The sequence below is a fragment of the Talpa europaea genome (genome assembly GCF_964194135.1).
Source record: "Talpa europaea genome assembly, chromosome: 15".
In the NCBI taxonomy this organism is placed as follows: domain Eukaryota; kingdom Metazoa; phylum Chordata; class Mammalia; order Eulipotyphla; family Talpidae; genus Talpa; species Talpa europaea.
The window spans coordinates 74,144,592-74,155,960 of record NC_140083.1 but is presented as its reverse complement, the minus strand read 5'-3'; the positions used below and the strand labels follow the sequence as shown (position 1 = coordinate 74,155,960).

The window sequence follows — 11,369 nt, the reverse complement described above, 5'->3', positions numbered from 1 at the left end:
TATAGATAAATAGAAAAGCATAGTTTGAAGCTGCCCCATCACAAGAAAGCTGCTCTTTCGTGTCCCACTCCAATAAATGGTGATGGGAGGGAGGTTCTCCATTCTGAGGGTTCTAAGCGGTATTAAAAACATTCCTTCCTGGCAAGAAATAACCAGTTAAATGCAGCACTAGTAGTTAGTATATAGGCTACTTTCCCGTCCCCTGTCCCCCTCCCCCACCCCCCACCATTCCATCTCCTGCCCCCAAATCTACTCAGTTAATGTCTCTAGGTCTAAGTGGTCCTCAGGTTGGAACCTGGGGGGTTGCTGATGGATTTCTGCAAATTGCTGATGTTGAAATTCTGTAAGGAGGCAGTTCCCACAGGTTGGAACTGACCAAGTGGCTGCGGTGCTGGGCCACCTGTTCCGCTCCACTGAGTGCTAAAGGGGGGAGCTGGAAAACCGTACTGCTGTGGGGGGCACATAGACTTGGTGAAGTGACCTAGAGAGGTAGCTGATGCTGCAGAGATGGGGGCAGAGCCACCCAGATTTGAGGTCATGGAGGTACACAGCTGACCAGGTGCAGAAAACTTCCTTGCCATTCCAGGGCCCTGAAAACAAAACAATTGCATGTAAAATATGGTATGGTTATAACACCCATGTTATATGTGAAATGGGTGATATTCAAATATAGTTCTACTCTTGCAGGGTATAGCAAAACCAAAACCAAACCTTCCATAATAATTATCAGCTCTTTACAGTATGTTTGTGTATGTGCAGGCAGTTCAGGGTGTTGGAGGAAAAGGGAAGAAGAAAAATTGAGATGACTGATAGGAATTCAGGAAAGGAAAAATGTAAGAGTATCTGGGTGATGCTGTGTTAGGATCAAATATTATGTGCTTAGGTAGGTAATTTTATCAGCTCTGATTCAGGTATGTTGCTAAATGATATTCTGATACATTAGGAAAATGGCAAAAAAGGGGAGACTTACCTCATAATTCATGTGTCCTTTGCTTCCTCTCCTGCCTGAAAGGTTCATGGCATCTCGGGCCCAATTGTCTACCAACTTGTGCAGGTCATCTGTGAATGTGCCTTTCCTGCTGGATGTCATGGCAGGAGGCTGAGCTTGGGCAGCCTGGCTGTTCACTGTTCCCCCAACAGTGTTCGTGCTGCTTGTCCCTAGAGTTCAAAGAAGGAATAGAATACAATCATTAAAGGAAGCGTGGGTTATAATTTCAGGAAGAGGAAAACTTCACAATACGATGGATGGCAAGCCACAGAATGGGGAGAGGACAAACTGGGAAGCCATGCAAGAAAGGAAGGTTCCAAGGTCTTATTTAACCAACTATTTTGGCATAATAGCATAATGAAAACAGATTCTCTTCAGGAGCTGCAGGTAATGCTAAACAACTCAGGATGATGGTAGGCACAAAGGGTAGGTACCTCTTTCTGCCTATTTGTACACATTTTACGAGTACTGAAATTTACTGCAGTATTCTAGCCCCAGCATCGTATCGATGAGGGAGGTATGGTATGGTTAATGAGGATAGGTGCTTTATATTGCAGGACAAAGAAGATTTCTTGTATATTGGGGCAGGATCAAAGTTGGAATTTAAGGAACACAAAGACAGGTGCTTGGCCCAGGAAAAGATGGGGTTCCCAAATCATGTGGATACTGCTACAGTCTTTAGCCATTTTTTAATACAAAGTGGTAAGAGAAGTAGCAGGCTCTGTTCAAAAAAACCTTTTCACCTGGACCCAAAACCATAAATTTGTTAACAAACTTTAGGCATTAAACCTCTCCCAGCTTCCTATGAATAAAGAACCATAATTACTCATGAGGAAGATTCCTTATGGTGTACCTGGATCTTTCAACTCCAGGAAGACATGGTTTTCCTGAAGATGACCTTGTTTCAATTGGTTCAAGGGTTCTCACCCACTCCCTCCTCCTCTTTCCAAAAGAGCAAGCACTCTCATGTGGAAGCAACAGGAACATTCAGCTGAGGTGGGGGTGCAAAGGGGAGGGGGAAGCTTTGAGCTTATGATGAATTATATTTCTATAGTTTGATAAGAAAGAAAAGGAATCTGTGTCCTGCCTGATTTCGGCTCTGCTGGAGGGCACACTGAAGGGTATTCGAAGAGGCAAGATTTAGGGAAGAGGAAAAGAAGAGTCATGGTCTTGTTTTTTTTAATCCCTCACCCCCCACTTTCTTACCAGATCTCACATTTGCTGCACGATAAATAAAAGCTACCAAAGTAAGTTGTGAGCCCTTTAGGTCTAAAGATACCGAAGTAATACTGGGGCTAAATAAATGCATACAATTTCCTGCTTTCAAGATCAAAGCAGCACCACAGCACAGCAGCAAATCTGAAGCAACTCTGCCGTTTAAAAGTTCTTTATAACCCATTACTGTTCTCAAGTTTATACCCTACCACCCATGAACAGCATATACCAACACATCTGTCCTAGAGTAGCGGCTAATTCTGAGATGACGCTGCGGAGGAAGGTCACATGCTTCTTATCACCTAAGCAAGACCTGGAACTATTGCAGTGTGTGTTATCAGCTCACTTGGTGCTGCTGGAACCACAAGGGGATTGTTACTGCACATACAGTGTAAAGGGAGAGTAAGTTCCTGTAAGGTACAGGAAACCCAAGTGGTAAAGTCAGCACAGGGAACAGCCTTCCTAGAATAGCAAGAGTTAGACAGTGGTGGAGTGAGAAGCACAGGCAATGAGGATGAGCCGTCATGATAATGATAAAATCCAGAAAGCAAGCATTTTACATGCATGAGGACTATCATCCAGCTTGAATGATTATTGCTTGGTAAGCTTGATAATGAAACAATCAAAACAAACAAATCACAAATGAGCAGAGCTGAATCAGAAGCATAACACAGTAAGCTGAGTAGAGGTAAACACTGATAGTATACAAAGAGCTCATGCTGGAAGTCACACCTTTCTAGTCTCATGCTAGTTGCCTTTGATGACATGAGGCCCCTTTATTACCAAATTTCATGTGTATCTACATTACACAATACTGAATTCTGAAAGTAGAGTTTATGCCATCTGGGGGAGTCAATCATAAAGTAAACCTTATTCTGGCTTCTGAAAAGAGGTTTTCCCACTAAAGAGGGAAAATAAACATCTCTTTGAGATCAGCAATCAATTCCTGGGATAAACAGATTTGTCTATAAAAACTAGGGGAATGGCTAGTCCATTTAGTCCATTTTAGTAGTAAAGTTGAAGAACACAATGATACAGATATTTCTGAGAATGCTGCTTGCCTTCCATGCTTTTTTATTTTTTACCATAAAAAATCTATTAAAAAAATTTCCCCTGCCATATATAACATTTCTCTACCCTATGCCACCAGCCCCTAGTAACAATGACCTATTATGAGACACAACTCACTGATAAGTATCCTAAATAGAGTTTTCTTGATATTCTAGGTAGCCGGCTGGGTTGTCAACTGTCTGCACTTTAATGAGAAGTCACTAGTTTAAGAAACTGAACAAGATAGTGTTTCTCTCTTTACCAACCCAGCAGACATCTCCCACAGTGATGTGAAGATAGGGACTTTCTGTATGTTTTGATCACTGATGATTTTCCAGTTGGCAGAACAGTGGCTGGCACAAATGACTCTTTTTCCCAAAGGAGTTAAGCATTCGGATCTTTCTATACATATCCAATGGCTTTATCAACCCATAACCAGCTCTGTGCTAGGTTCAGAAGGGATTATCACTGAGAGCATTGACTATAAAATGATTTCTTAATCTGGAAGGATAGCAAGTACTAACTAAGCAGGTTAAAGAATATATTAGAAAAGGGTGCAAACTAGACAGATGGAAGTTGGAACTAGGGCATTATGAAGCTTCAAAGTATGTAGAATTCATGGATAAAAGGCTTTGTGATCAAGGGTCAAGTAAGAGAAAGAAAAGATAATTACTACAGAGCTGGTTGCAAGGACAGACTTTTTTCACCATCTTCCCTGAAGCACAAAGAAGAGAGCAATGTGTTAAAGATAAAGAAACATCAGTGTAAAATACTTAGAATCTTTAAACGGCACACAAAAGCCCAGCAAGAGAAAGCAGGAGGGGAGACAGACTGGTAGGGCCTGAGAGCTCTTGTCATAGATAGTTAGATATAGGTATATCTAACTGGTTGTTACCTTTAACATGACTATCTGATAACCTGGTATCTGGCTGACATAGTTTCTACACCAATCATTATATCTAAAAGAATAATACCCTGCAAATAGGTTCGGGCATGGGGGAGGAACTCCAGTCTCTCAGGTACTCACTGCTTGAGTTTCAAATACCCAAGCAGTCTTTCCATTGACCCTGTCTCACTTTCTGTTTCTCCTGCTGGGTGTTAAAAAGCACTCAATTAAATGCATTAGCATTATGATAGATAAGTACTCTCATTATAGTTCCAAGTTAATGTGGCTATCACATTTCCACATCCTAAACATACATACTAACCCTTGGCCCTCTACAAAAATATTTACAAGTACGTGGAAAACAAGCAACTTTTGAACATAAATAAAGCATTAAGCCAAGCCGTGCTTTCAGACCATTATATAATTTGAGAGCATAGAATAACGCATCTGAAACTAGTAAGCCTCCCCATCTCCTACCTCCTCCTGTTTTTCCCCCATATTTGCTTCAAATCTACCTTTAGGGATTTATTCACCATGGCTTAAATGATGTATTTTGAATCACCTTCAACAGATGTAGGCTCTCTTATCTTAGACCCAAAAAGAAGTAGTAAGATTTATTATTTATAACTTCTTTCATTTGAACGGCAGTGTATTACCACCTACCTTTAAGAATTTATTGATTATTCTGAAGTCATACTTGTCACACCGTATTTCACAAAAATGGCCCGGTTTTCTTCCTTTCCTTAGACATTTAGAGCTATCTAACATAGAGCTGACATGCTGCATTCATCTCTAAAGCACTTGTCCCCACCATTGTCTTTTTTATCTTTCTAGCTGGACAAAATGAATGCTGTATAAGTGCCAAGGTTCTAAAATGCGTAGTCCAGTCTAATCTAACCAGAAAAGTTATGGATTCGAGTGCTCCAAAATCAAACATGCTTGGAAAACTACCAACTGGGTAATGCCATTCTTCTTTGTTAATTAATAGCCCTGGACTAGAGATAATTGTGGCCTAAGGACCTCTGAATCACACTGAGAAACAGTGATGGTGTTAGCACATGCATTAAAAAAGCGCTTCATAACCACATCAGAAGTTTGAGGTCTTAACAGAGAAGATCTTTATCCAAACGCTAACAAAGGTTTTCTACTTAGTTTTGCTTTTAAATTTTTATTTCAATATACATTTATTGCCTACCTGCTATGTGCTGGGTAAGCACTGGCTAATCGGAGAGAAACAATGTGTGCTTCCCAAGTGCTATTAACTTTTCTGTACAAGATCTTATTTGATTTTGCAACCTTAGAAAATGGACATCATGTTAATTTTACATATGTGGAAGACAGGCTAGAGGCTGGGTGAGTTACTACTGTGTATTTTTTTTCAAAGAAGAAAGCTGGGAAATCCCAATAATTATGTTTAAAACACCATTTTTTCACTTGCATAACTTTGGGTCTTTAAGAGAATGAAAGCTTTATCAGAATAACTACATCAGAACTACTTTTGAAACTACTGATCTTATGGAGTTAAAGGATAATGGTAATAGGGCCTCCCCGGTGGCGCAGCAGTTGAGCGCTGGGTTGCGAAGCTGCCCGCGGCCTCTGCGGTGCCGGTTCGATCCCCGGCTGCTCCCCGGCCACCGGAGGAGGATCCCACATGGCGCGCAGCCCTCTCCTGTCGCCTGCTGCTCCCCTCAGCAGTGTACTTCAGTCCTTCTGCCTGCTCTGCTCCCCACTCTGGCTCTGGTGAATTCTCTCACCCTCCTGCGCTTCTGACTGTACCCAGTGCATGTATAAACAAAACAAACAAACAAATTAAATAAATAAAAAACATGCCTCTATTTAAAAAAAAAAAAAAAGATGAAAGGATATTTCCATCTATTTAAAAAAAAAAAGGATAATGGTAATAAAGGATCTAATGATGACATTCTAGCATCTTTTCAACTTATGGTTTAGTTTAAACTGAGAAGAAAAAGAGATTCTCAACTACTCTGAAAAAGAACAGAAACAGGATATAATTTTTACCTATATAATAATTTTTACCTATATTATAATTTTACCTATAAAATAATTTTTACCTATTATTATTAAAATATAATTTTATTGCCGGGATCTAAGTGCATGATGGCCAAGATGCTGTCACTTCTAATACTAGAGCGAAGGGATTACTGAGCAGGACTATCTCTAACTGGTTTAGCCGTCAGCATTCTAATGCCACAGCACGTCCGTATAGCCTTGATATCAAATCTACCCTCTGGCGGGTATTAAGGGATGAAGAAGCAATTCTATCAGAAAGTTAGTATGAAGTTTCTAAAAATCTATTATTTCTATTATTTTTATTCTAAAAATCTATTATTTCTACATCTTTTATAATAACAGAGACCCAAACTTCTGAGGGTAACAGTAGTTCAGCCAAGCCTCTAAGTAGATGATATACAAAGAGACAAATGAAAATGAACTGCGTGAACATCAGATCCAAGCAGCAGAAAAACAAGGACGAGGAAGGAGTAAAGGTGTTACACACAAAGAGCCAAGCAGGGCGTACTCAGAAATCGGGTCCTCCTGCCACCAGGTTTGAATGTCACCTGCTCAGATGCACAGTTAAACTTCGCACAGCCTGTGAGAGGGGAAAAACAGGGAAGAACAGAGAGAAGAGACAGAACACAACTACAAGATGTTAGAAACTTGAGGCTGGAGTGGTGAAATGCACTAAGATGGCACACAGAAGAACAAGCTTTTAGGGAAAGGTCAGCTATGTAGCACAGGAAATATTAGGCCTCAGTTCCCTCCATCTGCAAAATGAAGCTTTTCTTACTGGGAATAATACTACCTTAGTTTGCACCCCTACCAAGCAAGTACCTTCATCTTGTGAAGAGATAATGTAATCTCTAATTTGTATGATACTGTGGCAAAAGCACCTAAGCTAGTTATCTGTATTTTGTTCCATTTTTTTTCCTACCCAGACACCCAACTCTTTTCAATTTTTGTTATAATGTTACTAGAAGTCTTCTCCTCAACAGTAAAGTTTTGAGAGATCATTAGGAAACCAAACTACATTTGGAAAATAGATTATGGATAGAAAATTGAACTGTAGGGCTATTCAATTTTATTATGTTATTCCCATACTTGAAGGTCAAAAAGGTACAAAAATTGGCCAAGTAAATTCGTTACCTTTCAGAAACTGCTAAAACTTCTCAGAATTTGGTTGCAGAAATCTCAGTATAGTATTAAAACGTTAAGCTCCAAATCCCAAATCTCATGTATGTCACAGGTGTGACTTTTTGCTGCAATCTCTTGAAAAAAGGTATTTCACCTGATGGGAGCAATAAACCCACCCAACTTTCCCTTTTTAGCCCCAAAGATTCATAACCATAAAATACACAGGATGTGTTCTAGTAAGCTGGTCTTCCAACCCACCTTAAACAATAGGTTACTTTTCAGGCTTTTGTCACAGACATGGCAATATCTCCATTTAAATGTTTTTGGGTGATGGTTGCTTACCTTGACCTGGAGCAGAAAGGCTTGGTACTGAAATGGCACCATCGCTGGTAAAGGCTGAATAGAGGTTGTCACTGGAGGGAGATGGCTTAAGGGGCTGTAACAGTTGATTCTGCCCAGTTTCTGGGATGTTCCCAGGTGGGTGGAGGGTCTGTTGAGGATGCAAGACTGAAGATGCACTCTGACCAGTAATGTTACCTGACAAAGATAAAGTGGCATGAGGAAACACATACAGCTTCCCAATGTCCCACTGAATAAATAACGTTGGTCACGAGTTATAGATGATTAAAGATCAAAGGCCTCACTGACAGGAGAAATGAGGAAAAACATGAGAATCAATAGGTAACAGGACTATAGGAAACGATCCCAAAAGAAGATTTTTTTATTTTAGATAACCTAGGTGGTTCTTAAGTCTGATGAGCTGAGTGAACATGCAGCAGATAGAAGAGAATTTCATTTTGTAATTTCAAGATTCCTTTAGTTAAATCCTATTATAAACCAGTTGGATCATGATATGAAGAGGTTTCTTAGGCTGCCTCTGCTTACTTAGTCTTTCTTGCAAGTATGCATCAGATTAAGTACAAAAAAGATGTCAGAAATTATGTGACTACAAAGTAACTTATCTTTTTCTCTTTTTCATTGTATTTTTTTTTAATGACGTAACAATTGTTTGACATATATTTTGAGGGTACAGGTTCATTTTTCTTGGTAGATGGCTTTCAAACACTAGTTAAGTGTCTGGAAATTGATTTCTCTATAATTTAGTAACTAGTCAAACAGTCTTTTCAAAAAGTATGTCAAAGTTGGGATCAAAATCTAAATTAGTTGATATTCCTTATAATCACCTCTCTATGAAGGAATGGGTCCTATTGTGCTAGAAGAAAAGATGTCAGTCTTTGAAAGTTTACAAAGAACGGAGACCTGCTAAAGGTTTGTAATTTCTCTCCACCATATTTACACTGAACCTGGAGAGCAAATGAGGTATAAACTTATTTCACCCTATTCTACTTTTTCAACTAGCTATCTGTTAACATTACCATAACTTCACCAGAGTAAAAACATTCAGTGCAATTAAAATAGGCAAACAATTATTTATTACAAGAGATTATGATTTAACTATTTCTCTGATTACAAACACTAGCAAGTCTTTTATTTGATACTAATAAATAAAGAACAATCTATCTTTTCTACCTGCCCATGAGTTTGGTGAATATGAGTTATACGAGGTGCCAGGCACAGCTGACTGTTTTATACTTCAGAACAACTATAAACAAAGACTATCAGTAAATAGTAATATGGACCACAGTGGAATCAGTCATTATACTTACCCTGTCTACTTCCATAAACTCAAAAAGAGGTAAATACAGGAATAGTCAAGGAAGCAAGAATATTAGGAAAGTTACATTCCTTTGAAAAATAGCAAATATTATATAAATTATAAAGTTGAAAACAGAAACAAAAGATGGGATTTCATGGCTGACTCAGTCCAGGAGGCTTTACCTGAAAGCTGAGGGCTTTTATTCCCCAAAGAACTGCTGCGACTAGATTTGCTGCCTTTGCTTTTAGTGGGCCGCCTTCTTCTCCCTGCAAGGGGAGCCGCTGGGGGAATGATGACAGCAGGGGGAACCTTGCCCAGTTTGGTATACAAAGATTCAATTTCATGTTTCTGGCGACTCTGTAGGTCTTGAATCTCTTTAAGGTGTCTATAAAGATAACCAAACATATTAAAAAATATTACAACCATCTTTGTTCAAATAAGAATCAACAACAAATCCTTTAACCTCTATTCAAGTATTATTTACTCATAAATCTCTTCCACAAATGTATCAGAAATCTAACTTCTAATACACTAAAATTCTAATTTGTGAACTCATCTTCTCTCCATTACCCAAGTCAAATTCTTTTTTTTTCTCTCTCCCTCATGTCAAATTCTAATAAGCAAAGCCAACAACATGTGGTTGATGTGTCATGGGAAAAAGATTTCCTGATTTTTTTTTAAAGATTTATTTATTTATTTGTACAAGCACTGGGTACAGTCAGAAGCATGGGGCGGCAGGAGATTTCTGTGCGCCATGTGGGACCCTCGCCCGGTGGCCGGGGATTGAACTGGTGCTACAGAGGCTGCGGGCAGCTTCGCAACCCAGGTCTCAACCGCTGTGCCACTGGGGAGGCCCAAGATTTCCTGATTTTTGAGGCTATATGCAGGAGTACTGAATTCGCTACTTTGATCTAATCTGTAAAATATGACCAACAAAATCTGCTAAAAGTATCTCCATAGTTGTGCCATCAATGGATTCATTTGGCAGACTAGTCAGTAGCTAAGATTAGGTCAACAATGATAAAAAGTGCTACTTTATTAGTAACAATAATACTTAAAAAATTTATAGAATTAAAAATGTGCTGAAGAAGTTCTGTGAGTAGAAATGCTATGGGTGCTTATGAGCGCAAGAGAACCACATTCTGGTAATTAGCTTTTTCATATCACCTTCTATCATGGAAATGAGATGTAAGCATAGTGCAGTGAACACAATACTAATCTAGGCACCAGGAGTTAGACCTTAATATCCACCATTATTCTCTCATAGAACAAAGTATACTTACTTTTCTCGTAGTCGTCGCAGCTCTAACTTTAAGTCTTCATCTTCAATATCTGACTCATTGTCGCTACTCATGTAAGAGGAGTTGAATGAATTACTAAGGCTTTGACTTAGATTCTGGATAGGAAGGCTCTTTGAGCACAGTTGTTGGGGGGAGTGTGGACTACCTGAACCATCATCCACATCCCTACTTAGGAAGGCAGCCTCCAGGTCAGAAGATGGCCCATTCAGATGTGAAGGTTCAGACAGTTCAGGCTTTTCTTTCTTTGGTATCACAGCAGGAAGAACAGTTTGTTCCAAATCCATTAAAGGAGGAGTTGCCACTGGTCCCTCTTTCTTAGCCTCAGCCATCTTGTCTTCAGTTCTTGATACAGAGAAACGACCAACTTTATTTGTTGTAGTTGTCACCTGAAAACGTCCAACCTTGGTAGGCTGATCAGTTTCTGAGGCAGGAATTTTGTGGGCACTATCTGGCATATCTGAAGAAATGCCATGGACTGTTATCCCATTAGGCTCTGGCTTCACCAGGGTACTCTCTGGACTACTACTTGATAGCACAGAGGACTCTGAAGTGCTGGATTCAAAATGAACAGACTTTGCATCTTCTGACTTATTTTTACCCTCTCTCTGAGCATCATCCATTGTTACTGAAACCTGATAGAAAGAGGCAAAGGTGAGATTAAAAAACAAAGTTCCCAGTATTTAATTTTTAGCATGGCTCATAAAAAAAATGGAATCACTATTTCTTAGTCATTGAGTAGGCTAGATTAAAAAGTCCCTCCATCTTTGACTATGAAAATAAATTGAATACCACTACAAAGAACAACATCTGTACTGAGATGCAGATACTGCATGGCTGGCTAAGTATATGATTTACTATCATTTCTTATATTATGAGAAGGACTCTGATTCTTGTCTAGTGCAAATATAAATAATAGGTCATGGAATCTTGAAGGTTACTTATGTATAAGAAAAACTACCAAGATTAAATATAATATAAATGTTAATTGACAGCTAAGCTTCAAGAATCAACACAACTAAGTGGCACTAAAAGGAGGATCCAGATCCTTGTTAGCGCATCTATATATAAACACAAACCCAGGCCAGCTACAAACTCATAAAATAACAATTTGCAAGCCAA

At 39.2% G+C, this 11,369-nt stretch overlaps 1 protein-coding gene across 8 annotated transcripts in view; it reads right to left on the bottom strand.

Moving 5' to 3' along the window:
* Positions 1-272: 272 nt before the first annotated feature.
* Positions 273-11,369, bottom strand: part of WNK1 (WNK lysine deficient protein kinase 1) — a gene marked incomplete at both ends in the record, with an annotated part of 127,719 nt that continues 116,622 nt past the window's right edge. For all 8 annotated transcript variants that reach the window (XM_084254688.1, XM_084254686.1, XM_084254687.1 and 5 more), the window contains 5 exons: positions 273-590; positions 971-1,158; positions 7,635-7,829; positions 9,132-9,334; positions 10,233-10,882. In XM_084254688.1, the coding sequence (XP_084110814.1) occupies positions 273-590; positions 971-1,158; positions 7,635-7,829; positions 9,132-9,334; positions 10,233-10,882 (1,554 nt within the window). The remainder of the gene's footprint in view (positions 591-970; positions 1,159-7,634; positions 7,830-9,131; positions 9,335-10,232; positions 10,883-11,369) is intronic.